This window comes from Balaenoptera acutorostrata, chromosome 8 (assembly GCF_949987535.1).
Source record: "Balaenoptera acutorostrata chromosome 8, mBalAcu1.1, whole genome shotgun sequence".
Lineage (NCBI taxonomy): Eukaryota > Metazoa > Chordata > Mammalia > Artiodactyla > Balaenopteridae > Balaenoptera > Balaenoptera acutorostrata.
Window position 1 is genome coordinate 60,962,024 of NC_080071.1, and position 27,610 is coordinate 60,989,633.

The 27,610-nt window shown below is 44.7% G+C and overlaps 1 protein-coding gene across 1 annotated transcript in view; it reads left to right on the plus strand.

The window, feature by feature from the left end:
• Positions 1 to 27,610, plus strand: part of KIAA2012 (KIAA2012 ortholog) — a 116,618-nt gene that overhangs the window by 60,862 nt on the left and 28,146 nt on the right. The window contains exons 14-15 of the mRNA XM_028168624.2: positions 12,027 to 12,164; positions 21,168 to 21,240. Coding sequence (XP_028024425.2) covers positions 12,027 to 12,164; positions 21,168 to 21,240 — 211 coding nt within the window. The remainder of the gene's footprint in view (positions 1 to 12,026; positions 12,165 to 21,167; positions 21,241 to 27,610) is intronic.

Genomic DNA, 27,610 nt, shown 5'->3' on the forward strand with positions numbered 1-27,610 from the left:
GGGGGGCTGTTCCCACCAGCTGGTTTATTCAAGTCGCAGTAGTCTTATTTCCTTTAGAAGTAGCCCCCAAAGCAAAGCCATCTGAGGAAAAGTCTAGGAAGCCCCACCAGCCCCCAAACACAGAGAAAGGGGGGGGGGTCGGGGAGGGGGAGGTGTCCCCCCTGCCTCCCCCTCCCCCTTACTACTTGAGGCTAATGGCTCTTCATTAGATTAATCACTGACTTCAGTTTTCCCTACTTCCTCAACCTACTCCGTGTAAATGACTAATTTCATGTTTACTATAAATCATCTGGAAGGATTTGGAAACAAATTTCTGCCCAGCAGATTTCAGTTACGTACCCTGATGGGCCACTGGCACACTCAGTGGATTCCTTCCACTGTCGCCCTCCCACTCTGAAGCAGGCCAGGACATCACACAAAATTGATCTTTATCAGCATCAGCAGTTTCTGCTCTTCTTTCCTTTTCATTAATGCACCCCCCCACCCCCGACTCACCCCCTCCCTCCCTTCACTGGGGTCTGACCATATTAGGAGTTCGTTCACACAAAATACCTTTACTTTTTTATCAGTGTGCTAGCTGCGAGGGAAAAAAACCAAACCAAAACAAAAAACCCAAAGGTGGGATATGTTGGTATCACCATGCCTTAACGAGAAGTCACATACCTCGATTTGGAAACCCATTTCTGACGGGCGGGTGAGAGAGAAAGCCAGACAGCGCTTTGCAGACCTGACTGGGTTCCTGGATTTACCGGGTTCTGGAGGCCGCCTCTGGTGCCCCCTACTGGTTGGATTTATAAAACCTCCGCTGTGCGTTTCCGAAGCGGAGGTCGGCCCTGCGGACGTGAGGGGGGAGGAGGAGGAGGAGGAGGAGGAGGAGGAGGAGGGGGAGGGGGAGGGGGAGGGGGAGGGGGAGGGGGAGGGGGAGGGGGAGGGGGAGGGGGAGGGGGAGGGGGAGGGGGAGGGGGAGGGGGAGGAGGAGGAGGAGGAGGAGGAGGAGGAGGAGGAGGAGGAGGAGGAGGAGGAGGAGGAGGAGGAGGAGGAGGAGGAGGGCTCCCGCCCACTCCACCCCCACCCCACCCCCCCACCCCCCCGCCCCGACACAGGATGGCAGATTGTGGGACTCGCTCCTGAGGCACTTCTTCCGCACCCGGCCGAGAATCAGGGCCTCGGCGGTAAATCCATAAATAGAAATGTGTAGCCACTGACATCAACAACTTCCAAGGAGTTGGAGGAGGGGGTTAGTTGGGGAAAGAGGGGGAAGAAACCTACGAAGGGAAATGTGGAGATGAAAAGAGAAATAAAAAAAGAAAAAGGAGACAAGCAGACATGTCTCAACTCCAAGCTCCCATTTCCTCTTTCAAATGAACTGCCTCCCCACTGTGAACAGAATCAAGTATTTATGAAGGCATTTTTTGCATATTAATAGCAGCATGTGGAACATTGCCAGTTCTGAACTCCTAAAGGTACGGTGCCCTTTTTTTAATGCAGGTCCTTCAAACTCCTCACAGAATTTGGTATTCTCCTTCACATATATTTTCTTTTCTGCCTTGTGGCTCCTCTTAAGGAGTTTCATTTGATTAAGGGAAATTAGTTCCTGGGATACAGTCAGAGACCGAGCACTGCTCTTAACCTCGGTGGCTGACATCAATCACTAGAGAAGCCTTTCCTTTTACCCCAGGCCTCTCTATGTAGATAGAGGTGAAAGGTTGGGTGAAGTGACCAGCACCTAAAAAGAGTATTAAAATTGTAAATGAAAATTCTAGCAGGAAGTGTTAACATATCTATCCTGAGCGGAGGAGGGGGGAGGTAAAACTTTAAAAAAAAAAAGTAAGAAAAATAATTATAATTGCATTAACTACAGCAGCATTACTATCTATACTTGGTAAAGATCCCATTCAATTTTAAAAGAAAAACATTGAAACCAGTTAGAAAAATAAGCAAAAGACATAAACAATTCACATCAAAAATAATAGTAATAGAAAACAAGTGTGGAAACAATATTCATCCTGAGTAGCAATTTAAATTCACATTGAGGCGAACTGGAAGTACCATTTTATATTTGACATGTGTGCCTCCTCTCACCTTTTTTTCATGGTAACACCCAGAACTGATGAGTTTTTGGTAAAACTGGTACACTTATATACTTCTGGTGGGTTGTAATTTGGTTCAATCCACTTGTAAAGCAAAATGGCAATATGACTGGCAAAACATGAAAAAATATTCATACCCATTGATTCAGTATTTCTGACTTCTGGGAATTTATCCTAAGGAAATAATTCAGCAGAAAAAAAGTGAGTGAAGATGTCCATTGCAGCAGTATCTAAATAGAGAAAATTTGGAAACAGCCAGAGAAATGACTAAATTGTGAGGGGTTTAAGTCAGGCATTAAAAACTGATGCTTGTTCATCCTAGAAACTGTGATTTAATACAAAAGGTTTAACACATGGTTTCTCACCTTCAGCACCATTGCCGTTTTGAGCCAGATAGTCTTTGTTGTGGGGAGCTTTCCTGTGCATTGTATCAATAGGATGTTGAGCAGCGTCCCTAGCCTCTACCCACTAGACGCCAGTAGCACAACCCCCCATTGGTGACAGTCAAAAATGTCTCCAGTCCTTGCCAAACGTCCCCTGGAAGGCGAAAATCACACACACCCCAGCCCCAACCCCACATTGCAAACTACCGATTTCATTTTAAAAGTAGAAATCAAAGTGATGTCAGTTATGACCGCAACTATGTACAAAAAATACTGTGTCTATAAAGACTTGCAAATAATGCTTGCAAATAAGTGCAGTCATGCTCGTGTGAAGTTATGACTATGTTGGGTTGAGTCTCTTGTTTTTATTTTGTCTTCCTGGTTTTTCATTGTTTTTCTTTTTTTTTTTTTTTTTTCAAAATTCTCCCTGTAAGGAGGAAAAATGGATCATGAAGAGAGTTGGTTTTATTCAAGTCTAGCTTAAAATGATGAGGAGTCACAGTAAACAGCAAGCATACAGCAAGCGAAACAAGAGTCAACACCATAGTGCCATTATTTTTTAACTACTGTTAGTTGAAATTATTTAACATTAATTAGGTTTTTATTAGACTATTGGGTAAGACCATCAGAATGCTCCTCCTAAGGATCTCAACCCCTTTTCAGCATTTTATCCCTCTGATCCTAGACTTTGGTGGGGGTGGGAGGCAACAAATTCACTTGTTTTCTGAAAAGTCTGGACCTCGAAGTATGAAACTCTCTAATCCATTCAGATCCATCTATGTAAGCTTGGGACAAGACGGGCCCTGAGCCCACTGGTTCCTGGAGCTGTCAGGGCAGAGAGGTTGTCAGTAAAGAGTATCAAAGTAGAAGCTCACACTTCAATTAGATTCCCCAAGAATCATTGCGTCTCTTTGTTTAAAATAAGAAACCATCTCACGGAGTTTTGACATTGTCGGTTTTCTCCCTTTGTTAGGGAAAGCAAACATCCTTTCTCACTTGCTTTATCTTGGGTTTTGTTTTTTTGCTTTGTGGGGATTAGAACGTTGGTAGTGTCCTAAAAATCCTGTTAAACAAAAATTATGTCCCCTTTTCCCATTTCACAAAGCCACGTCTCTTTCGACCTATACTGTCTCTTGAGTTCAGGTTTCATGAGTTTACGACAGTATAAATTCATATTTGATCTTATGTGTCCTAAATTTACCTCTTTTGGATTTCAAAGAGTAGCCTGTAATTCTAGCGCACTAAGGATTTAGGTTGAATAAAGCTGTGTTTACCCCATCTGTTTCTTTGGTGGTTTCACAGATGGTGTTCATCTCCCCTTTCAGCCTTCCTCTTTCAGGAGAAAAATATAACACCTGTAGACACACTAAGTTTTTGTGCAAGGTACAAAGGTAGCCTTTTGTTTCAGTGTCCTTCTGAACCATACCTTGCCTTTTGTTGAACTTTTTAGCTGTTATCTAAGAGAGCAAGTTACTACTCTTTAAAGACAGACTTTTTTTTTCTTATTCTGCATTATTCACCCTAGCATCTCACATGTTTAGGACAGTTCTTGGCACATGGTAGCTCCTCAAAAAAAGAAAAATTGACAAATAAATCTCTTATTGACATTAAGGTCCATGTCCTGGATGGAAAAAAGCCTCCAAGTAGGATTTGGAGATTGCACTTCTTTTCTTTCCAGGGAAATGATACAGGAGTTTAGCTGCCATTTCTCTAACACCTCACACCATCTCAGAATACTTCCTGCTGTTGGTTGCCATGATCTGGTGTTTCAGTCTCTGAGAAGCTTTGGGTCTTGTGCAGATTGGATGTGTCACTAGGCATCCTTCTTGGAGATCTTTTTGGAGGCTGGGCCTAGCAGGGATGGCTGGGAGAATTAACCATCTGCATCTCCTCACCTGGAGAAGTTCCCTTTCCTCCCCACCTTCTCTCCTCCTGTTTCTCATTTCTAAAGGCATGGCACTGCATTTCCCCAGCTCCTTGCTCTTCCCCCCTCAGCCCACCCCCTCCATCGCCCCGCCCACGGCTCTCCCTGGTTTTGTAAATAGCTTTGGTTGGGGAACTTGATTCAAAAGTTTTTTTGAAGATCTAAGCAAACTTCATCTTCTGGCTCAATCTTACCCACGGGATTACTTTGTCAAACCAAAAACTCCATTGACAATTTAAGGATAATTTACTGAGAGGGACTTGTTTTTAATTACAAAACCAAGACTTTTATTTGTTGAATTTTCACTGCAACTATTATTTATTCCAGTAAGTCTGTATTTATTGATCTGTTGGCTACTAGGTCCAACCAGACACATGATATGTGCCTGATTTTCTTTTTTATTTTTATTATGGAAAATTTCAAATACTTGCAAAAGTAGAGAGAATAGTATAATGAACCTCCATGTACCTATCATAAGCTTCAATAATTATCCCTCCGTTATCAAGAGGGTCTTTTTAAATGGTCATAACAGCCAATGTTTTTGAGGTTTACTATGTGCAGGATTTAGAATTATCTCCCTTAATCCTTAAAACAGCCCTATGAGGTAGGTACAGTTATTGTCATTTACAGATGAGGAAACAGATGTCATGACAGACAGGGCCCCATTTAACATGCGACCTGCACTTGCCAAAAGGCCTACTGGTTTGGGAATCCCACAAAGTTGCTTTTAGATCCCAGCTTCTTCCATACTGACTGTGTGGGTTCAGGCAGGTTATTTAACCTCTCTGAGGCTCAATTTCCTCCCCTACAAAGGACAATGATATTTTCCTCATGGGGTCGTGACAATGATTAGATGAAACAACATATGGAAAAGGATTAGCACAATGTTGTCACTAGGCAATCCTGATAAATTACAACAGGAATTATTATTCTATTCCCTCGCCCTCTGCTTGAAAGCTATTATAAAACAGAACTCGGGGCTTGTATGCAATCTAAGGGTGCAGATGTAGAAAAGGAGAAGCTTGAATGGCAGGAATAACTTAAAGGGCTACGAGTCAATCTACCTACCGTTTCTCCCCTCCTCCACTCCACCCACCCTCAACCCCCAAGCCCAGACACCTCAAATATCCTCCATGCTGTCTGGAATTTTGTTTCACTATTTTATGTAATTCTACCTATTGCAGATTCCTTTGGGTTTCTCGTATCTCATTGTGGATTGTTTTTTAATTGTTCTCCTCCCTACCCCTAAGGGAGCACAGCTGAAGGCCGAGGGGAGGGGGAGGGACGGGGGGTGAATTTTGTAGTGGGGACGCCGTTTCCAGCAGCGCCCCAACTCCCCCAGCACATGGCTGCCCAGGAACAGTGAGAGGTCAGAGGACAGGCGGGCAATGGAAGGGAAGGGGGCAGAAAAGAAAAGGGTATCTTTCTTTCTCTTCTTCCAGCCCTCTGCTATTCCAGCATTACCAGGACTAGTTCAGCTCCTTTAGCCCAGCTAAATTATGGGTTAGATAAGTTTTTATGGGCCCATGTGGGAATCAAAGCACCACAGGTAACATTTCTTTTTCTAGTGAAAATTTTATCTTTTTACAATGAAATCAGTTTGCAAGTTGAGATTCCCTGTCTCTCAGTTGTCAGATTAGAAAAGTCACACCAGAGCCAACATAACAAGGAAGTCACACAGTTTGGGGTTAAAGTTTGGGGTTAGAAGGAGCTGGGGACTTGTTCAGATTTCCCACCCTGCACCCCACCACCTCCCATCTCCCCATCTAAGTCTAAAATAGGATGTGTCATCTCTCAAATACAGGCAGAGTTCCGGCCTGAATGTAGCCAGACACCCGCTCACAGAAAAAAAGCTCATTTCTATCTCCCCTGGGGCAGAAGAGGTCACTATTCTGGCTTAAATTTTTTCTCCTCCAGCTCCTGCTAAGCCAGATAAACAATGATTCTGTTGTGTCAACAAAGCACTTAATTAAACTGAGGACAATGTCAGTTAGAACAATGTCAATTAGATAAGATTTACTTCCAGATAGTTGAAGCCTTGGAATTAAAGTCTCCTGGGTTTCATTATTCAAAAGGTCCTTGAGGAAAACACTGAGGTAGAGAAACTGAGGCACAGAAAGCTTAACGAGTTGACAAAAGTCACCACATGAGTCTCTCATAGAAGTTAAGACTAGAGATTGCTGTGTTTCTCTTCCTGGTCCACTGTTTGCTGGCTCTTGGGCTAATTTGTAAATGCTTAGGAGGATGTAAAAATCTCCTTCCATAGAGTTGAGGATGAAGTGGATGAAGACTAAAATTCGTGACAGGAGGGGAACAAGAAAGCTCTTCTCTGGTTTCCAACAAAACTGCGCCTCCACCTCGCCTCCTTGTGGAGCCCTCCTAAAACTGTCCACTCGGCCCACTTCACCAGCACCAAATTGCCTTGAGAACATAAAAAGTGGGCCAGGATGTCAGGTGGCCAAGATGAGCAGGATGAACGCAGGAGACGGGCACGTGGACCGCTGGGCAGACCTGCGGTGGACGGAACCACGCTGTGCTTTGGGGTCCCATCTGCTCCTCAGAAAGAGGCCGTGCAGGCAGACCAGTTGTTGAACTGAGACGCTCATGTTCCCTCTGGCCTTCTGAAGACTAAAGTTCTCCTGCTCCTCCAGGCCAGGGAAACCTAAACACAGAGAACGTCTCAGAGCGGGACTGGGGGTGGCCAGGTGGTTGGCCTTGCACAGGCTGGGTCCCCTCCATGTCAGCCTGAGCTGAGAGTATATACAGAGCCCCTGGCCCACTCAGATCCCTCCCCAGGAAGCCCAGTTGCAGGGAGTCCAGCAGAGTTCTATGCCCCACTCAGCCCCACCTATGTCCCCATTCCTACTGCCCACTTTTAGTCCCACAGGCTGCCAAGAGCAAGAAATAACAGGGCCTGGGAAGGCCAAGCGCAGGGGAACTTGCCAGACCCCTGAGGTCCTAGCTCCAGGCAGGAGTGACCTTCTCCAGGATTTGGTCCCCACCCTCGGTGAGTTCTCCATCCCCACCGGGATTCAGAGCCACCCGGACCCTCACCTTCCGGGAAAGTGGAAGGACAGGCTCTCAGCCAAGGAGGGAGGCCCGGTGGTCCAAAGACGTGTCTGACTCTTTTCCTTTTGTTTGCTCACAGGAGGGGACAAATGCCCTGTGTGCACAGAGGTTTGATGTGACAACTTGATGGACCACATAAGGGTTTCAGCAAAGGCCTCTCGAACCCACTCTCCATGCATTAAGATAATGGTGGGGTGTGTAGCATATTTCAGGTCTTGGCTACAGAAGCCCTCCTTCCTTCTGTTTTCCTCCTCCAGCTCAGCTTGCCCACAGGTTCCCAGAGACGCTTGGCAGCTTGCTCTCAGGCAGAATGAAGCTGTGAGCTGTGTGGGAGACAGTCAGACAGCGAGAGTGTTGCAGCCTCCTTAATGAGGGACCATAGCTCTTCTTGGAACCACGAAGCCGCAGCTACCGGGATGGGGAACCCCAATTAGAAAGGAGTGGGAGAAGTAAAGAGCTGCCTGCGACAGATCCGTGTCTGTGGTGGCTCTGTGGGACCCGTAGGTGGAGATCTAGCTGGTTGGGTTTAGAATCTCCTTTCCTTCTTAAGGTAAGACGTTCCAGTGACTGCAGAGCCAACCCATGCTGGTGACCCTTCAAAATACACAACTTGAAAGGCGGAGGAAAAATTATTGGAGAGAGGGTTTCTCCTTGAGTTTGTAGCTCAGATAGTATAATCCAAGAATAAGAAAGGAAATGATATGTATTTTGTTTAATGGACATCCTCTGTTAGTTTTACTATGTTATATATGTGTGCAAATGGATATTAGTAAACAGCTGGTAGCTCTCTTTTATTCTGGCTTTCAAGTGAATCACATTATGTTTACAGCAAGATAGTAAACCTGGATTTTCCATGGCTCAGTCTGTCGGAGCATAAGATTAGCTCTTGAATTCATTAACAGTCATCGCCTTTTAAATGTCAGATAACTTTTTAAATGCCAAGCACTTACACAACGGCTTCTGTGCAATTCAAATCAGATTTACCAAATTAACTCATTAATCTTTATTGTTTCATTTCCTGAAGAGAAAGGCTTCCAGGTGTTTTTAGCAGAACATAATAATATTAAAGTATTTACAATACAATATAGGTGAAGGAATGGGTTTTGATTTTCTGCTAAGCATTTCACCCTTCCATCAGTTTTGTAATCATTCCCACTGAAGCGTACACAGAAAAAAACGAAAAAGCTTCAGGCATCTCCACTTTCTTCTACTTGCCCTGTTTTCCTTCCCTTTCTTTGTGTTTTCTTCTCCCCTCTACTCCCTGAGGCCTTAACTCCCTTTTACTATTTATTCTGCCATCTTAAAGAGCTACAAGCGTCGATTATGATGGCTCTACCACCCAGAAAACAGAGGGGTGCCTCACAGGGTCCGGGATGGAGTCAGAAGGCTGGGGCAGAACAGGTCTAGATATCAGGAATTCTACTTTCCTTTTCAAAGAACCCCTCCGAATAATCAGATACAGGCTACGCTGACTGCTAAAGATAGATCCTTCCAGGACTGGCTCTTTCTTGTCACCCAGCTCTCTGCTCAAATGTCACTTCTCTAGAGAGGTCTTCCCTGATCACCCAAAGGCAAACCCCATCCCTCCCCCCACCAAACTCCATCTTATCACCCTTTCATTGTCTTCATAGATTTATCACCATCTAAAATCATTCTGCTTATTCATGTGTTTGTTTGTATGACACACACAGTAGCACTCAATAAATATCAGTTAAATGAATAAAGTGAAATGAAAAACCACCCCAATGCATAGCTTTCTTTCCTGCTTTCAAATTTCTTTCTCTCCTCTGACCACTACCTCCCAGAAACCTCTTTGAGTATTTAATCTTCTTTCCTCCCATCTCCCAAACCCCCTTTCACTATCATTTGTTTGTTAGAATACTTGATCATAATAAGCAAAAACAGTACTGCACATTCCAATGACTATAGAGCCTTCACTGGAAACATTCCATCAAACCAGAATTGATGGCCCCTAAACGTTAGGGAGATGAGCCATAGAGTCAAGAGAATTGTTTTATCAAACGATTTATAGGTCAAGTGATTTGGAGAGACTTTTCTCAAAGCCTCTCAACTCCCCACTCTTTAATCTGAGCCCCACATAAGGAGTTAAAGTAATTCCAGCCATTGGAACTAGTCTTGGCTGTGCCTTTTGTCCTCCGACCTAACACAGAATCTTCTCTTAGAGATAATAGAGAAATTTCCCTCAAATCAGTATTGTCTGATTTCTATTACTCCACCCAGTGATTCACACATTGTTTCGGAAGCTAGAAAGCTCGAAATACTTTGTCTGATTCTTGTTTGAACCAAACGCTTTCATTTGATCTAGAAACAGGGAGGGGAGGTCTCACTCCGAGAAGCGAATCAGATACATAGCTGAGATGACAAAAAATTGGATATGTATTTGTCCAGAAGAATCTTTATCTCTAGCCACATTTCAAAACAAAGGAAAAGGGTGTGGGTGTTCATCGGAATGATGGCTGCATGTGGGGACCCACGAACTGTTCATTCATCATTAACACTTAAAAGTAATATAAATGTGATGGGAAGGAGAGTTATGCCCAGAGAGACAGCCATCCGTGAGTTAGTCTCCTAGAAAATATGGAAATGATCAAATCCACACCCAGGGTGATCTCATGGCACACTAATGTATGTGACCCCAGGAAATCAGCCCTGAAAAATAACAAGTAACTTTCCTCTTTGGGAATGAGGAGCCAGTGCTACGCAGAGGACAGGCCTCTGGAGTTCGGCACATGCTTCCTGGAAGGCTGTCTTTCTTGCCCTCCTTATTTTTTTTTTTAATTTTTTTTCTATTTCTTTTTTTTTTCTTTTATTAGTTAGTTAGTTAGTTAGTTAGTTAGTTAGTTAGTTATTTGGCTGTGCCGGGTCTTAGTTGCGGCACACGGGATCTTCCTTGCCGCGTGCGGAATCTTGCCCTCCCTATTTTAACTAAGTTGGGCCATAACATGCTGCTTGCCAGTAATGTTATCATTCCTCTTGTTCTGCAAGTACGTATCAAGTGTGTATTCATTTCCAGACTCTGTGCCGGGCACTGCAGCCACTTGGAAACAGGATAGTAGTGGTTCCTGCCCTCATGGAGCTTACAGTCTAGTGCGGAGGAGAGGTGGCTGTACAAGCATGGGCGTCACTCTGGGCAACGGTGGGAAGGGCTCAGTTCTCTGGGTTGTCATGCGAAGCACAGGTGAGCCATACCTGAAGAATGCACAGGAGTTAGAAGGGAGGGGTGTGTTTCCCGGGGAGGGAAGGGCACGCGGGCAGCCTTGCTCCAGGAACTGAAGCAAGGGTCAGTGTTGACAGCAGCCCTCTGAACTTGCTATTCCCACAGTGAGGTCAAAACTTCCTGCAGAGAGCCCCACAGAAACTTCCCTCGCCTTCTTGCGGGCTTTGCGCTAACACTGCTCTCTTGCCAGGGCAGGTGGGAAGAGGGGCCCTTGACTGCTTAAAATTGCCACCTCCACCCACCCTTGCCAGCTACTCCTCACTCCCCTCTCTGCTTTGTTTTTCTCTACATCACGAATCACCTTCAGACATTACTTATATTCCACCCGTTCGCTTATTATCTCTTCCCCCTCAGTGGGATGTATGTGCAGTTTTCCTGAGAGTGAAGACTTCTGTCTGCTTCTTACACTGCCATATCCTCTCTCCTGGGCATAGAACAAGCTTTCAATAAATATTTGTTGAATGACGGAATGAGATAGGAAAGATAGTCCAGGGCCAGGCAGGAAGGGTCTTATAAGCCTTTTAAGCAGGTTGGCCTTCATCCTGAGGGTAAGGACCTTTGAAGAATGATGTGGTCCACTTTGCATCCAGAAAGATCACCTAGGTTGCAGTATGGGGCATGGGCTGGAAAGCAAGTTCAGATTATACTTTGTCATGCTCTGAGGCATGACGCCATTTGCATGTTGTGGCGACAGGAGATGGGAGAGCCCCTAGCGCCTCCCAGACTCCTCTAATGACCCATTTTTCCTTCCCCCTCTGCTAGATTTGTTGAAGTCACTCTTTCTAACACATCAAATACATTTTAAATTTGGAAATAAACTGGAATCTTGATATAACTTTATTTGCTGCAAGGCAGGTTTGATAACTGTTCATGGAAGCTGTAGATGTATCAGAAAAGACCTCATTAAAAAAGGAGTTTTAGGCAGTCCATGATTTCGGCTCTACCGTTTAACAGCTGTATGGCTTTGGGCAAGTGACTTAACCTCCCAGAGCCTCCAGTTCCTCATCTGCAAACTGGGAATAACAATACGTGCCTCACAGGGTTGTTGTGAGGATTAAATAAAATGAGTACTATGCTCAAACATAATAAGGTCCCTTTTCCCACTTTCCCATTACGCCGACCCCAGGTATGAATTATTAACCAAACTTGGATTATTCTCTATACATATGGATCCCCTGTGTCTTCCATGGTAAAAATAGGTGTTACAATTAGTGTTCCAACGATGAAGAGTTGCTTTCTATAAATATTTGGGGATTCGGACTAGTTCTTGTCATACTGTGTATCATTCCTATGAAAGTTGGGCTTTCTGCTTCTCTTCACAGGGAGCCCAGCAGTCCTTGGAGGCAGCAGCTCAGAAGACAGGAGAGCCTCAAAGTTGTATAAATAAAGGGCTGATACGTTCAAACAGAAAAGAATTTTACACGCGTAAGCTGCACATCGACATGACGCCGTTCCTGAAGGTGATCTCACACTGAGAAGACTAGGGGTTTTATAGACACACACACAGGAATTCCAGTTAATGCACTTCTGCATGGTACAAAAACAGCTTCAGAAGTCCCTCAGAGATCTTGCTTTATCAGAAGGGACAGAAAATAGGCAGTTTGTAGCAGATGAAGAGAGAACAAATTAGGACAGTAATCGCAGGCAGCCATCGGGGACAAATCAGTTGGGTGTCTGGTTCGGTTGGGGGAGGACAGGGAACAGAGAGGAGAAAGGATAACCTTGAACCACTCATAAAACAGGCAAATATAATTTATTTTATCTTGACAGTAGCTAAAATAATTGTTACTGTTTTACCACCGTCACTTGGTAGAGCTGATATTCCTACTACAAGGAAGACTAATTCTTGAGTTAACCATTTAGAAGGCAACTGCCAATCCTCTTCTGGATGTCTGACCCTGTTTTCTGCTCTCTAGAAGTTCATTACTCTCCCAAGCTCAGCTTTGTATCGAGCTTAGGGTACTGAGAGTTCCTGTGGTAGGGATGGCATTTGTCCATCTTTGCAGTATGCCTTCCTGCCCCAGCATCTAACAGCGCCTGGCACATGGAAGACGCTTCCTAAATGATCCATAAATTGACCCCCTTTTCATCCCATAGCCCTCTGGCTTAAAACCTTCTTCCTCCCCATTCTTTGCCCCCTCGGAGGTGAATGAACAGGAAATAAATGACCTTGGAATATATGAAACTGATCAGGAACAAAGCGAGTCTTGGCATAGAAGGATCTCAGATCCTTCATCCTACCCTCGAGGACAACATCCCAGGCCCTTGATAAGAAGTGACTAAGAAAGACAGAAACAGAGGAGAAGAAACCAAATACTCATGGGGTTCTTGGTGGTGACACTATCCAGTGCTATCAACTGGCAGGGACTTCCAAAGTCGTGAGGGTCACCCTCCTAAACTCACTGATCCAAAGTTCTTAGGTTACATCTTCTTCGGACGACCCCAATCCCAGCTCTGCAAGGTGGGGCTTTGATTAAGAGTCATGTATTTGCCCCAAATCTGTCTCTCTCCATGGCTGGGCTCTGCTTCCCTGTTTCCTCTTAGATAGGCTCTTTCCCCATGGTTGCAAGATAGCCATGAGCTTCTGTTTTCTAAATCATTGGCCCAGCTTGGGTCACATGCCCATATGCAAATGAATCACCATGGCCAGGGGAATGGAATACTCTGATTTTCCCAGCCTGGAGCCACAGGAACTCATAGGAGGGAGGGGAGGAGTGTCTCAAAAAGGAAAAAAAGAAAACCTAAAAGTTGAATAAGAGAATGATTCTGGGGAGCAAAACAAAAGATTTTTGCTACAAGTATTCAAAATAATTACCTTGATTCATTACTCATTGTATTAGCTTGCTAGGGTCACCACAACAATGTACCACAGACTGGATGGCTTAAACCACAGAAATTTATTTTCTCACAATTCTGGAGGCTAGAAGTCCAAGCTCAAGGTGTCAGCAGAGTTGAATTCTTCCGAGGCTTTTCTCATTGCTTGTGTCAATAGATAGCCATCTTCTCTATGTGTCTTCACATGGTCCTCCCTCTACATGCAGTCTGTGTCCTAATCTCCTCTTCTTATAAGGACACCAGTCATATTGGACTACAGCCCACCCTAACGACCTCATTTTACCTCTTTAAAGATCCTGTCTCCAAACACGGTCACATTCTGGGGTACTGAGGGTGGACTTCAACATATGAATTTTGGAGGAACACAGTTCATCCCAAAACACTTATATTAATGAAACTATCCTTTTCATTTACTTAGCAACAGTTTAGTTCTTCCCTCAGGACTTGAAGAATTATGGTTGGTACTTCCTGGGATGAGATATCATCATTACCACTATTCACTCATTCAACCCATAATGAGCATCTACCAGCTAACATGTGTCTGGCGCTTTCTGGGCATTTGAGATACAACAGCAAACAAAACAGATAAATCCTTGTCCTGCTCCAGGCAACATATATAGTAAATTGATAATTGCTATGGAAATAAGATAAGAACATATTTATGGAGCCTCTAGAAGCTGCAAGTGAGGAATTTTACAATAATTTTTTGTGTATTTAGTGTCCACAATGCTTTTGTATTACACTTTTTTGTCCAGCAATTTTGGCATCCTTTTCCTTATAGAAGGAAAGGCATTGTTATCCCTAAGGCCCGCTTTCCAGTTCACCCTTTTCAAGACTCACAGAAATTGTAACTTAGCCTGCTTCTACATGAGACTCACGGGGACACGCTAGACTTTCTGACTCCCAGACCAGTCCTTGCCCCAAAGACTATATCTTTTCTTGCAAATGTTCAGTGTTAACAGCTCCCCCTAGATAGACCTTCTCCTTGTTGACACGCTAGCTCCCAGATTCTTAGGGAGTGCCTTGTAGAAAGACACAAATCTCAGGATTGTACAAAGGATGGAGAGTTCAAATCAAGAAAGGCATACAGGCTGTCCAATTCAGTCTACACATTTCATTTGTGCATTTCCTGCCTAGTCACAGGACATTTCATTCATTTTTGCCTGGTGCATGTTGGAAGCAGTACACATTTCAGGGGATGAGGGTAAGAAATAAAAATATTGAGGCAGAAAAGGAAAATGGAAAGAGATGTAAATAATCACAATTGCTAACATAAATGAACACTTACTCCGTGCCAGGCTTTGTTCTAAGTTTTACATGCAAGAACTCATTTAACTCAAAAAACTAATCTAAGTAGTAGGTAGCGTTATCCGATTTTACAGATGAGAAAATTAAGGTCTTGAGAGCTGAAGTAACTTCTCAAATGATATACAGTTGGAATATGGCAGAAACAAGATTCAAAGTCAGGCAGCCCTGCTCCAGATCCCATGTTTTCAACCCTGCAGACCCCAACTGAGTCCTATCCAATCAAAAGCACTGCCTACCACATTAGCTAAGCATCCATCACAGCTCCTTCTAGAAAATTCCATCCCTGTGCACTCATCCAGTCTGCTGCAGGAATATTTTCTGACTCTCCAGGACTCTGCCCTTCCCCTCACTCCCACCTGCATTCTGTGGACCCAACATAAAGCTTTCTCTCCCAATGATCATCCACTTTCCTTCAGACAACATATATTAAGCATTCATTGTATATCAGATACTGTGCTAGGCACTGAGAATACAGAGATGAATCATCTCCATCCCTGGCCTTCCAAGGAGCCTATAATCTAAGAGGAAGATAAACAAAGAAGCAGATAATATCAGCACAGTGTTGTGGCAGAGGCAGGCGCAGGTTGCTATAGGAGAGACTCATTCATTTCTCAGTTATTACACGTGAAATCCTCCTCAAATTTAAAAACCTCTTGATAACACTGAAGGCAATGCTATTAGCCCATTTTATAGGATAATCCGTATCAGGCTTAGACTTGGGGAAACACGATTGATCCAGAGTACATCTGGGTTCACGTAAAAATTGAACCATGTTTTTTAAAAATCTATTTTTGAAAAAGAAATGGTAATTGATGAATAAATTAAGGTAGAAATTTTTTTTTCCCCAGGAATTTTAATAAATGATCAGGGTTAGGTCGTGGTAGTGGGGAAGAAAATAGCAATAATGCCAATTAATGCTAGATACAGAATTGAATATGCTTATACTCAACATTGACATCAAAGAGTATGTATGTTATGCCCAGAAGATGTGAAGAATGAGAAATAAGTTCCACCTCACAGCATTCATACAGGCAGTTATCACTCGGTACCCTCAAATCAAGGCAAAGGAACCTGCCTGAAATCAGGTACTTTGAGCAGTCCCCTGCCCCTGGTTTGGGGCCAGCCCTGCGTTTTACTTATGCAGGCAGGTGTGGGCACATCCCACCAAGCAGAGGATGGCTGTCACTGCCACTGAATCCTGTGGTCATGTGGGGAAAGGACAGCATGGATTTCAGCGAGAAGAAGTAACAGCAAAACAATGTTGGGCTCAAGACGTTGTCCTAAGATGGAGCAGGCCCCTCAGGAGGGAAGTTCTAGTGCCTAGAGTCCTTGAAACCAACTTTGTTGACCACCAGCAGGAGAGCTGCAAAGGGGTCACAAGCTGGTTTCGAGATGCAATGATTCAAGGACACGTGAATAATAATTTCGCCAGGAAAAATTTTCAGGGCATTGAGTCTGTTACAGTTCCCAAAGAAAGAAGCCCAGGATTAAGTAGACTATTATCAGTATTAAAGTATCTGACCGGCAGTTGGGAAGCCCTGGGTTTTCTCTTACTCTGAGTAACCTTGTAATGCATCTGGGATTCCGCTGCCTCATTAGTAAAATGGAGATAATAATGCTGGGACCTCCATACCTGCCTCTCAGCAGTGAGGTGAGAATTACATGAAATAATAATTTTCAAAGAATGTTCACATCTATAAAGGATTCAGTTCACAAAGAGAAAGAAAGAAACATTCACTGGTCCCTGCCAAGAGCCAGGCCTCTCACATATTAAACCTTATTTAATTTCCCCAACCCCCTTCCTGTTAAGTGTGCAATTCGCCACCGTGCAAATGAGGAAACTGAGGATTGGCGAGATGAGAGGACCAAGGGTGACGTGGCTGGCAGCAGAGGGAACTAGGACTCAAAGCCACTAAACCCACAATTCCTGATATTGATGAGGCCTATCTATTCTGTTCCTGAGAAGAATTTAATTGTACTTCTTTGTTCTGGCTTCAGAACCTGGGAGAGGAGAAGTGACAATATTTTAATAACACAAGATACCTTATGACTTTCATAAATCCGTTTTCTTTATTAAAGAATAAGTGTGGGATCTTTTTAATACACAAGAAAAGTTGTACGACCTTAAAGTTGACACTCACAAATGAGATACTGATTTCCTTCCAGCATTAAGAAGGCATTGAAATTAGTCATTTAGATGCATGTGTTACATATGTTACACAGAATGTCCAAATGTATTTTCCTAATTTAGCTTTTCAAGAACTCGTACAAAATTTATCATTACCCCCATTTCACAGATGGAGAGGCTGAGGTTCAATGATAGGTCATACAGCACACAGCCCCCTGGAGCCCTGCCTCTGGCTCCTGCATTCCCTCCTCCCCAATCCTCCCAGCAGTTCCTTCCCGAAGCCTGCTGTGAATCTAGAAGTACCATGCTCAGTTAGGGCGCTGTGTGTTATGGGAGAGGGCAGGACCAATGGAAGGTTCTCCAAGGACAGATGAGAACTTCAGGCCACCTGGCCCAGCCCCCGTCAGTTGAAGAAACTGAGGTTCAGGGATTAAGTACCTCGCGTGACCTGTAAGGCATGAAGTACAGGATCAGGGCTTCAGTGCAGGCAGTCTGACTCCAGGATCTGCACCACAGCCATTCAGGCAACTGTCTCTCTTGTCTGGTTTCAGTGCTACAGTTTGTGTTTACAAAGTGTTTGTTACTATCCCCACGCACCCCACCCCGCCCCAGACCTATAACACCACCCTGTTGCCAGCGCTCTTTCTAAATACAGCTCAGTCATACCACTGGTTTGCTTCAAATTCCCTACCACGTCCCCGTTGGCCTTCCGGTTAATTCTGGCATCAAAAATGTATTTCTTTTATAAATAGAAAAATAGAACAAATGAATATCTTTTTAAAACTCCAGACTGCGGCTTGCAAGATCTGGCCCGTGTCTGATTCCCACTGTCTGGGCCCTGCAGCCACACCAGAATGCGCCCCCCAAGCCAGTACCTGCTCCTTGCTCTGCGGGAACTGCCCTAACCTCCCCTTCTCTGCAAAACTTAGCACCATGTCCACTGGTAGACCAACCTTCCCAGCCTAACTTAGCTTCACCTCCCGTGAGGTCCTGCAGAAACCTGTCATAATCCGTCACAGCATTTCTCACACTGCATGGCGACAGTGAGATTTCTTGTTTCTCTGCAAGTCACTGAGCTTCTTACAAATAGATCTTTCAGCTTTGTGCCCCCGGCGCCCGGCACAGGACCTGGCACACAACAGACATCCCATAAATATTCATAAGCCAGATGCACAGATGAAGAGCAAATGACTTGGCCAGAATAACAGAGCTGGGACTTGAATTTTCAGTCCTTCAGTTTGTTTTGCTCACTCTCCAAGTATCATTGCCTGTGCTTCAGTCATTACCTCTGTAACTCATTAAAAGTGACAGACAGCATTTTATTTTATTTTTTTATAAAATTCTTTTTTTTTTTTTAATATACATTTTAGATAAGCAATGCATACTCTTTTTTTTAAATTTTATTTATTTATTTATTTAATGGCTGTGTTGGGTCTTCGTTTCTGTGCAAGGGCTTTCTCTAGTTGTGGCAAGCGGGGGCCACTCTTCATCACAGTGCGCGGGCCTCCCATCATCGCGGCCTCTCTTGTTGCGGAGCACAGGCTCCAGACGTGCAGGCTCAGCAATTGTGGCTCACAGGCCTAGTTGCTCCGCGGCATGTGGGATCCTCCCAGACCAGGGCTCGAACCCGTGTCCCCCGCACTGGCAGGCAGACTCTCAACCACTGTGCCACCAGGGAAGCCCCAGCATTTTAGTTAGTTTTAGTTTTTTCAATTCAAATCTTGAATCCAAAATATACTCAGGAAGTTTAAACAATTTAAGTATAAAAGGGTATGGCTCCCAGCTGGGTTCCCTCCCCCTTGGACACCACTGTTGCTAGTTTCCTGTGTACCCTTCCTGAGTTGTAGTATGCATATACAGGCCAATACAGGTAGAAAAATAGACAGAGACATATTTTATACATGTTTTTATATATTACACACATTGCTCACAGTCTTACTTTTTTTTACTTAATATATCTTGGAGTTCTGTTAATTCATTAAGAGATGCTTCTTAATGGCTGCATTGTATTCCATTGTGTAAATTACCATAATTTATTTAACATATCCCCCATTGATGGGTTATGTAGGTTGTGTTGCAACCTGTTGCAATGGATGACCTTAGGTATAAGTCTTTTCACATGTGTGCTTGTATACGTAAAAAATATAGCTTTTTGACACTTTTCTAAGCAACAGGCAGAATGGTTTTTTTTTTGAGACCTCGCAGCATGGTTTGTGGGATCTTAGTTCCCTGACCAGGGATTGAACCCAGGGCCCTGGCAGTGGAAGCACGGAGCCCTAACCACTGGACCACCAGGGAATTCCCCAGACTTTCAAATTAAGACTACTGTATTTCTTTTTCTAACAGGGACTCATCAAAAGATTCTTTCCAAATCCCCAACTCTCTCTGCCTCTGTCTCCCCATCTGTGAAATGCGAAGAATATTTCTTGTCCCTGAAGGCTCATAGCTGCATGTTGTTAAGACTGAAGTTTTATTCTTCTGAGCTTTGAAATTCTTCCAAAAGAGGAAGCTTGTTTCTCCCTTTTAATCCAATTTCCTGTTAGACTAAAAGGATTTATAAACAGAATTTTAAAAAATTTATCTCTTTTCTAGTCTTCTAACTTTGCAGTTTACTGGACTGAGGCAGGTTTTTCCTGCAATCATTTTTTTAAAACCTTTCCATTTATTCAGAGATGATTTTTTTTTTTTTTTTTACTGCATCAGGCCAAATGTGCTTTGTCTCCAAAGAGATAAATGCAAAAGAAAGAAAATTACTTAGCTGCTTTAGCTTTTTTTACGTCAGAATATCTCATCAGCTGCAAACACTAGCTAACAAGTGAGAAACACATGGAGTAAAAAGCCATCAAGCAAGAAGAGAATGTCAAACAAATTAGCAGATAACTGTGTCTTTCCAAAGCAGCTGGGGTATTTGATAATAAAGAGGAAAACTGTCAACTAAAGGGTGAGGAACTTTAGTCCCAGGAGAGGCTTCTAGGGCCCTCAGATTCCTTCTCCACAGCCGAAATGAAGCTGTGGATTAAGCAGAGATCCAGGTGACAAAGGCCAAGAGCTGGCCTCATCAAACACTGAGGGCTTTACTTGAGTCACTGACTCTACCTGCCACGTTTCCTTGGCAACTGAAGAGCGGTTCTTCCGACCCTCTAGAGAAGACCCATGGTTCTCAATCCTGGCTGCATGACGGAAGCACCCAAGAAGCCTTAAAAATGCCCCAGCTCCAGAAAGTCTGATTTTAACATTTGGGGTTAGGTCCTAGGAATCTTTTTTTTTTTTTTTTTTTTTAAGCTTCACAAATAATTCTAAGATGCAGCCAGGGTTGAAGACCATCATTATAGAGATTTCTGGGTGGTGGGATTGCAAGCAGCTTGTGTGACTCAGAGAAAGAAGGAAGAGGGGATTCCATGTGATAAGAAACCTAATCTGGGACTTCCCTGGTTGGCACAGTGGTTTAGAATCCGCCTGCCAATGCAGGGGACACGGGTTCGACCCCTGCTCTGGGAAGATCCCACATGCCACGGAGCAGCTAAGCCCCTGTGCCACAACTACTGACCCCATGTGCCACAACTACTGAAGCCTGCACACAGCAACGAAGACCCACCGCAGCCAAAAGTAAATAAATAAATTTATTTTTAAAAAAAGAAAAAAAAAAGGAACCTTACCCATGGTAATCTTGGAAACCCTACAAAAGGCCAATCTGATCCTTTTGCTGCCCTGCTTTAAACCCTCAGTGCCTTCCATTTGTTTTCAAGGTAAAGGCCAAAATCCTTAAACTACCTCCAAGGCCCTGAGAGTCTGAGTCCTCCCCACCCTTCCCACTTCACCCCATCTCTGCTCTGGTCACACTGGACCTCCCTCAAGTCCCTAGAGGTACCCTGTTGCCTTCTGCCAGTTGGCCTTTGCCTGTGACATTCTTTTTCCCACATATGCCAGGCATGGAGCACTGCTCTGATGGATGGGACAAGCCTCCCACAGAGGAGGACAGATAAGGACAGTGCTCAAGGCCACTGCTAAGCCCACCTGGCTCTTCAGGGCCCTTCACGAGGGCAGCAGACTTCTTGGACACTTGTTAAAACACATAGACAAAGAAGAAGAGACAACTAAGAAAACTGGATCCCCTTTTACCAAAGGGCATGGATCCTAGGAGTGCTGGCACTTATTTTGTCTTATGTATTTTTTGTTGTTGTTAACCTAACAGGAAAGTGGAGATGAACTGGACTATCATGACGAACCTGGAGGACCCTTCAGAGAAAATCATCCAGACCCTCAAGGTAGAAACAGCTGGGTTGGGTTTTATAGTCTGATTGTAATAATTGTGGGATGAACTTTGCACTGTTCAAAGATGTTAATGAGCAATGACCCTTCCATTTCCTCTCAGGTCATGGGTTGGAAGTCAGAATACAGACTCTGATGTGCTCTTTTTTTTTTTTTTTTTTTTTTTTTAATATATTTTTCTTAACCATATTTGCTTATTTATTTATTTATTTATGGCTGAGTTGGGTCTTCGTTTCTGTGCGAGGGTTTTCTCCAGTTGCGGCAAGTGGGGGCCACTCTTCATCGTGGTGCGCGGGGCCTCTCACTATCGTGGCCTCTCTTGTTGCGGAGCACAGGCTCCAGATGCGCAGGCTCAGTAGTTGTGGCTCACGGGCCCAGTTGCTCCGCGGCATGTGGGATCTTCCCAGACCAGGGCTCGAACCCGTGTCCCCTGCGTTGGCAGGCAGGTTCTCAACCACTGCGCCACCAGGGAAGCCTGATGTGCTCTTAATGTATCACGAGCCAGCTGATAATAACATGCTTTTATGTCCTTGGACTTATTGAAAGATTTATTTCCTGCCAGCAGCTGCAGATCGATAGAAGAGAGTGGAGACTTTGGGGCATTACAAAAAGATCCCACAGGCACCTCTACCTCTGGCTTCTCCTGCTTTCATAGGCTCTTGGATATGCAAGTGAGAGAGCTGAGTTTCTCTGCCTAGAGGGTTAACATTCCACAGAGGGGGGACCAGCATCTTTAGAGACCCAGCCCGTGTCACCCACAGCTCTGGGTGGCCAGAGCTGCTTGAGTGTGACTTCCTCCAAAAATGATGCTGCATTTGATAATGATGATGATTCTTGGAAAGACTGGGCCCACAACTGGGCTTTTTGGCATAGTTCATATTTTGATACCCTGAACTAGACTCTAAGCTCTTCTCTGGGGGCACCTGGGCATGCTACGTGATGCTGCAGTTAGCTAGTCCCAGGTAGCAGAGCTGGTCTTTGTCCTCATTGCTTCTTGCAGGAGTGGAAACAGATGTGTGAGAGATGTATTCTCAAGGAGTGGATGCAGGGCCTGCCAGCCAGAGTTGCGCTTGTCGTTCGCTGTACAAAGGCAGCCAGCAGAGGGAGCAAGAGGGGGCTGAAATCCAGCCTGTGCTGCGCTCCCTGAGCCACGCACTCCAGCACTGGGTGCATCCACCCAAAGGAGGCTCCTTTTCCTACTTGGCCCTTCTACTGGAATGCCTTTCTCTAAGTCATATAAGGTGCTCTATATAGGCTAGCAGCAGCAGATCTGGGCAGATGAGTAGAGAGCATGGGCTCTGGAATAGGACTACCTCTGCCTTCACATCCCCGCCTCAGTGTCCTCAACTGAGGCTGAAAACAGTACTGCCCTCATAACGTTGCATGAGGAATAAATGAAGTAATTCATGCACCACAGCCCTTTAATGCATGTTAATCTGAGCTTGGCTATCACAATGAATAAGAATCTACCCTCTCATGGTCACAGTTTACCAGTCTATGAAATGACACTATGATTCTTCCTATCTCATCTGGACCCCCATGGGGTGACAGAGACCATAGAGCTCACTGGAGAGAAATGTGCAAAGTCATGGATTGGGGATTTCACCCTAACTTGATCTTTTTCTGTTTATATCTTTTACTATCTCTTTCAGTTGACACTCCAAGAAAATTAATTTTTATGCTCATTACAATTAATTTTTACACTCATTTTAAAAGATTTCACTGTTTCTGGATATCAGACAATAAAATATTATGGTAGCTTGATCCCTGTGTTCGGTCAAACTTTTAAGCAAGGTTTCTGCTGACATAAGTCTCTTGCCACCTCCATTTTCAAAGCTGAGTGACAATAGCCAGGGAAATGTGTTCCAGTCTTCAGATCTTCCATATCGTAAATCACATATCTAGATTGTGAACACCGAAAAGGCCCCAAGGTCTTCGCCAAGTGCAGTGGAGGTTTTAGGCAGCATAGAACACGGCCAAATCTAAGCAATGACCAAGTCAGTCAAAACAGATTTCCTGTCTCCTGACAGAGAGAGAGGCCCAGCTGAGTTCCATAAAGGTTATTCAGACAGTCTTTAACGCAGTGAAATATCACCACAGAAAATTAAAGAAGGCATTTGCCTGTCCCGAATGATAAATGCTAATGTTTAAAAAGAATTTCAAATCTTTGAAGGGAAAGAAAAGAGGGAGTGCCAAGGAATTTTTTTTTAACTATTTAAGGATCAATTTTCCCATCATAGATCTTACGACTAATTGTCAGGATTTTTTTCCTACTCTAAATTAAGTAGTGATCTATAAGATTAATTATAAGCAGTGAGCCGGGGCCATGTCCAATGAGAAAAGCATGAGTCTTGGACTTGGTGAGAATACAGCATGCAAGTTTTCACAAGATAGGTCAAATGAGCAACCTCCAAATGAGAGAGGGTTTGGGAAATTGCTCTTGTTTTAAATACAAAACTTTTCTTTCTGCCTCTCTTTCCCATCCCCAAAGTCCAAGGAAAGAACATAATTTCCATTCTTGTTTCAGTTCTTGTTTATTTACTAGGCCAACGGTTCTCAAACTTCGGTGTGCCTCAGAACCACCTGGAAGGCTTATAAAAATAAAGATGTCTGGGCCCTGCCTCCAGAGTTTCTGATTCACTAGATCTGGGCTGAGGTCATAGAATTTGCAATATTATTAAGTTCCTCAGTGATTCTGAGGCTAGTGGTCCAGGGACCACACTTTGAGAACCACTGCCCTGGGCCTTGCTTCCAGAATTTAGTTCTCTGAATTTGGCAGTGACTCAATTTAATCTGTTCTTTTAAATGTAATGGGAGTAGGAGGATTGGAGGACACTGTTTAGGCAGCATCACAGTGATCAAGAGCATCTATTATCTAGTTTGAGTCCCTGGGTTCAAATCCTGGTTCCACCACTTACTAACTGTGTGGCCTTGAGTAAGTTACCAAACTTCTCTGGGCATCTTTTTTCTACATCTGTAAAATTGGGATACTAATAGTATTTATCTTGTGGGATGGTTATGACATAAAGGAGTTAATACATGAAATGTGCTTATAAGAATGCCTGGCACACAGTAAGTGCTCACTAAAGGTTAGGTATTAGTCTGTTTCTTAAAAACCTTAATTTTAGTAGCCTTATCAGAAGAGACTTGTTCTAAGTTGATAACATGATGTAACATGATGCTTTATTTACTTTCCAAAGCAGTCTCAATTGCAGGGAGTGGAGGTGGGATTGCTTGCTCTTGGGGAACTGACTGAGTCCTCTGCGTAAGTCCTCCTCTTACTTAAGTCCGGGGGTGGGCAACAGACCCAATCTGAACGAGGTTATGTTGTGGTAGTGACATAACCCCTTGGAATGTGGCAGAACTTAAGATATTATCAGTAGCTTTGAGAGATTTGGGGAGCCCTGCATGAGTGCAGGGGGTCCCTAGTGAGTAGCCTGAAACAATGGGGGGTGGGGGACAAAAGGCAAGTCTCACAGAAAACCTTAGAAACCAATGAGCCATTTCTATTCTACCAGGGAAAAAAAGGCTCAGAACGTCATTGCTTTATTCAAGAGACAGATATGTAGTAGTTAGGATGTTGGTTCTAACAAAGACCAAAATAAAGTGACTTCAAACAAGATGGAAGTTTTACTTCTGTCTCATGGAAGAGTCCAAGCTGGCAGGCAGGCGGTAGGACAGCTCCGCTCCACAGGGCTGTCCAGGGACCCAGGCTCTTTCTCTCTTATCATCTCTCTGCCACCCCCTTTGCTATCACCCTTGTCCGCATGGTCAAAGCTGGCTCAGCTTTTCCCTCACCCTGCAGGGCAGAAGAGGAAAAGGCACAGCTGCCTCTTAAGGGCCTAATTCTGGACTTACACCTCTTCCACCTCTGCTCATATCCGCTGGCCTCCTGCAAGCAAGGCTGGGGAATAAAGTCTCTTGCTGGGTGTTCACGTGCCAAGCTAAAACTTGAGGGGAATGGACATTAGGTGGCAGTTAGCATCTCTGCCACGTGTGGGTAGATGGCTCTGTCTTGCAGATGCTACCACTTTGCTACCTCGTGGACTCAGAGTCACCATGGTGGGTCATTTCTCTGTTTGCTGCAGACACCATGCATGTTTTAGGCGCCCCCTCTGTGACTCGCCTGAGAAGAGGAGCTAGAGCATCCCTGTTTCCTCCATCGGTCTTTACAGCGTCAAAGGGAGAGCTAAAAATTATAATGCATTTGTGAATTTGCCTGATAACTTTTAAAAGTGCAGAGACCTCTGTCTCTGTGAGGCTTCGGTGCTGTCATTTCCGCTGACCCCAGTGGGAACTGCCTAAGGAACGAGACACTCTTCTTTGAAAACAAGCCCCTTATTAGGAAGTGGCCAATACCAGCTGCTCTCCACTGCCCTCTCTTATCACTTGACGACACTGCCACTTCCCCCAGAGCAACGAAGCGTAATTCAATTTCACACATGCTTATTGGGCAACCACTAAGTACCACTTTATAACCCATGTGTTATGTATGTTTCTTGAAGACAAGGACTGCGCCTTAGTTAGCCAGGCCTAGGAATGTTCCAAAGACAAATGAATCCAATGAATGGAGGAATGAATGTCTAAGTATTCAGGAGATTCAGAGATGACAAAACCAAGGTTCCTACCCTCAAGAGCTTGCAGTGAAGACTCAGCTTTGGGCCTGGCACACTCCCTGTGAAGAAACAGTGCCTGCAAGTGTTAGTAAGGTCCAAGTCCTCCAGAAGGGGTGCACTCACAGACCCAGAGCCACCAGCCAGGACCTGCATCTCCACCAGCCAGGACCGGCATCTCCAGCCAGGACCTGCATCTCCACCAAAGACACAGAAGCAGCCAGCAGGGGTCGTGAATGAATAACGCTGATGGGGAAGGACAAGCAGGTGAGGAGGGTGCTGGCCCCACTGGCTTCTAGGTGAAGGGCCCACTAGCTGCCATGCCTTCATTAACCCGACAAGACTGGTCTAATCCGTGGCTAGTGCACTAAGTAGTTACATCATAGTAGAGCTAGAAGGTGAGAATCACTGGTCTAGACCCTTCCTAGCTAGAACCTGGGGGCTTGTTAGAAATGTAGAATCTGGGGTCTCACCCAGACCTACCTGTGCTTTAACAAGACCTTCAAGTGACTCGTGTGTCCATTATTATTTGGGAAACCCTGGAATAGACTCATTGAGGACCCTGGGTTTCAGATTCGACAGCTCAGTTACCAGCTCTGCCTTAGATTGGCCCATGGTCTAGGACACATAACTTCTCTGGGCTGTGGATTCCTTTTCCATAAACCATGGCGGTGGGTTGGATAATCTCTCAGTCCCCATCCTAAGCTCATGCTCTTTGCATGTATGACTCACCAGGGCTGCACAGTGATAAGCGATAAGCAGCAGAGCCAGGACTGGGGCTGGGCCTCCTTCCCGAGCTCCTTCCACTGCACCCGCTCCCAGGGAAAGCCAGCTGCCATTTCAGTGTGTCGCACATAAAGCTCTGCCACCCCAGTCACCCTGGGGTGGGCCCTGACCAAGAGAGTCTGGGAAGAGACCAGCAGTCCCCATGCTGCACGGGGGCCCAGGCTCAGCCGCAGCGGCCAGCAAGTGAGAGCCCAGCGGGTCAAGAATGAGAACACAGTCCTCACCACGGTCCTCCTGTACGGGCATGAGGCCGCAAGAGAACTGCTGGCCTCTCTAGGCTTCCACTTCCTCATCAGAAAATAACAAAACTGATCTTCCAATCTCTACGTCTCATTTCCTATGACTCACTGACCTTGGGATTGTTTCTGTTAAGGGGAAGAGTGGAAGTCTCAGTGTTAGCGCTGAGACAGCTCCAGGGTTCAGACCCCAGGTTCGGGCCTTCTTAGGTCTTTAACCACTCGCTGCATGAATGGAAATTGCCTTCATTTACTTAGGGACCATTTGCTGATCCCCTACTGAGTGCCAGGCCCTCTGTGGTTGGATGAGACACACTCCTTATGAAGCTCCCACTCTAAGAGAGGCGCCAGACCTGGGCAGGCATGGTTAGAACCATCTCTGTGTTCAATGTGTTTAGTGCTCCCAGAGAACACAGGAAGGACAACTGATCCAGACCAGCATGGGAGAGACAGGGAAAAGTCAGGGAGGGCTCCCTGGAGGAGGTGATGCTGGACATGATGGAAGGAGTTTAGTGAACCCAGAGTGCATTTGCAATGAAGTGATTAAGACAGGGGTAGCAGTTCACACTCACTGTGTGCCAGGCATCAGGCTAAGCATTTTCTGTAAATTGTTTCATTTAACTTTTATAACAATCCTGTAAAGAAGGAGCTCTTATTATCTCCATTTGCCAGATGAGAACACTGAGGCACAGTGAGGTTAAGGAACATGTCCTTGGTCACAGAGGCGAGGC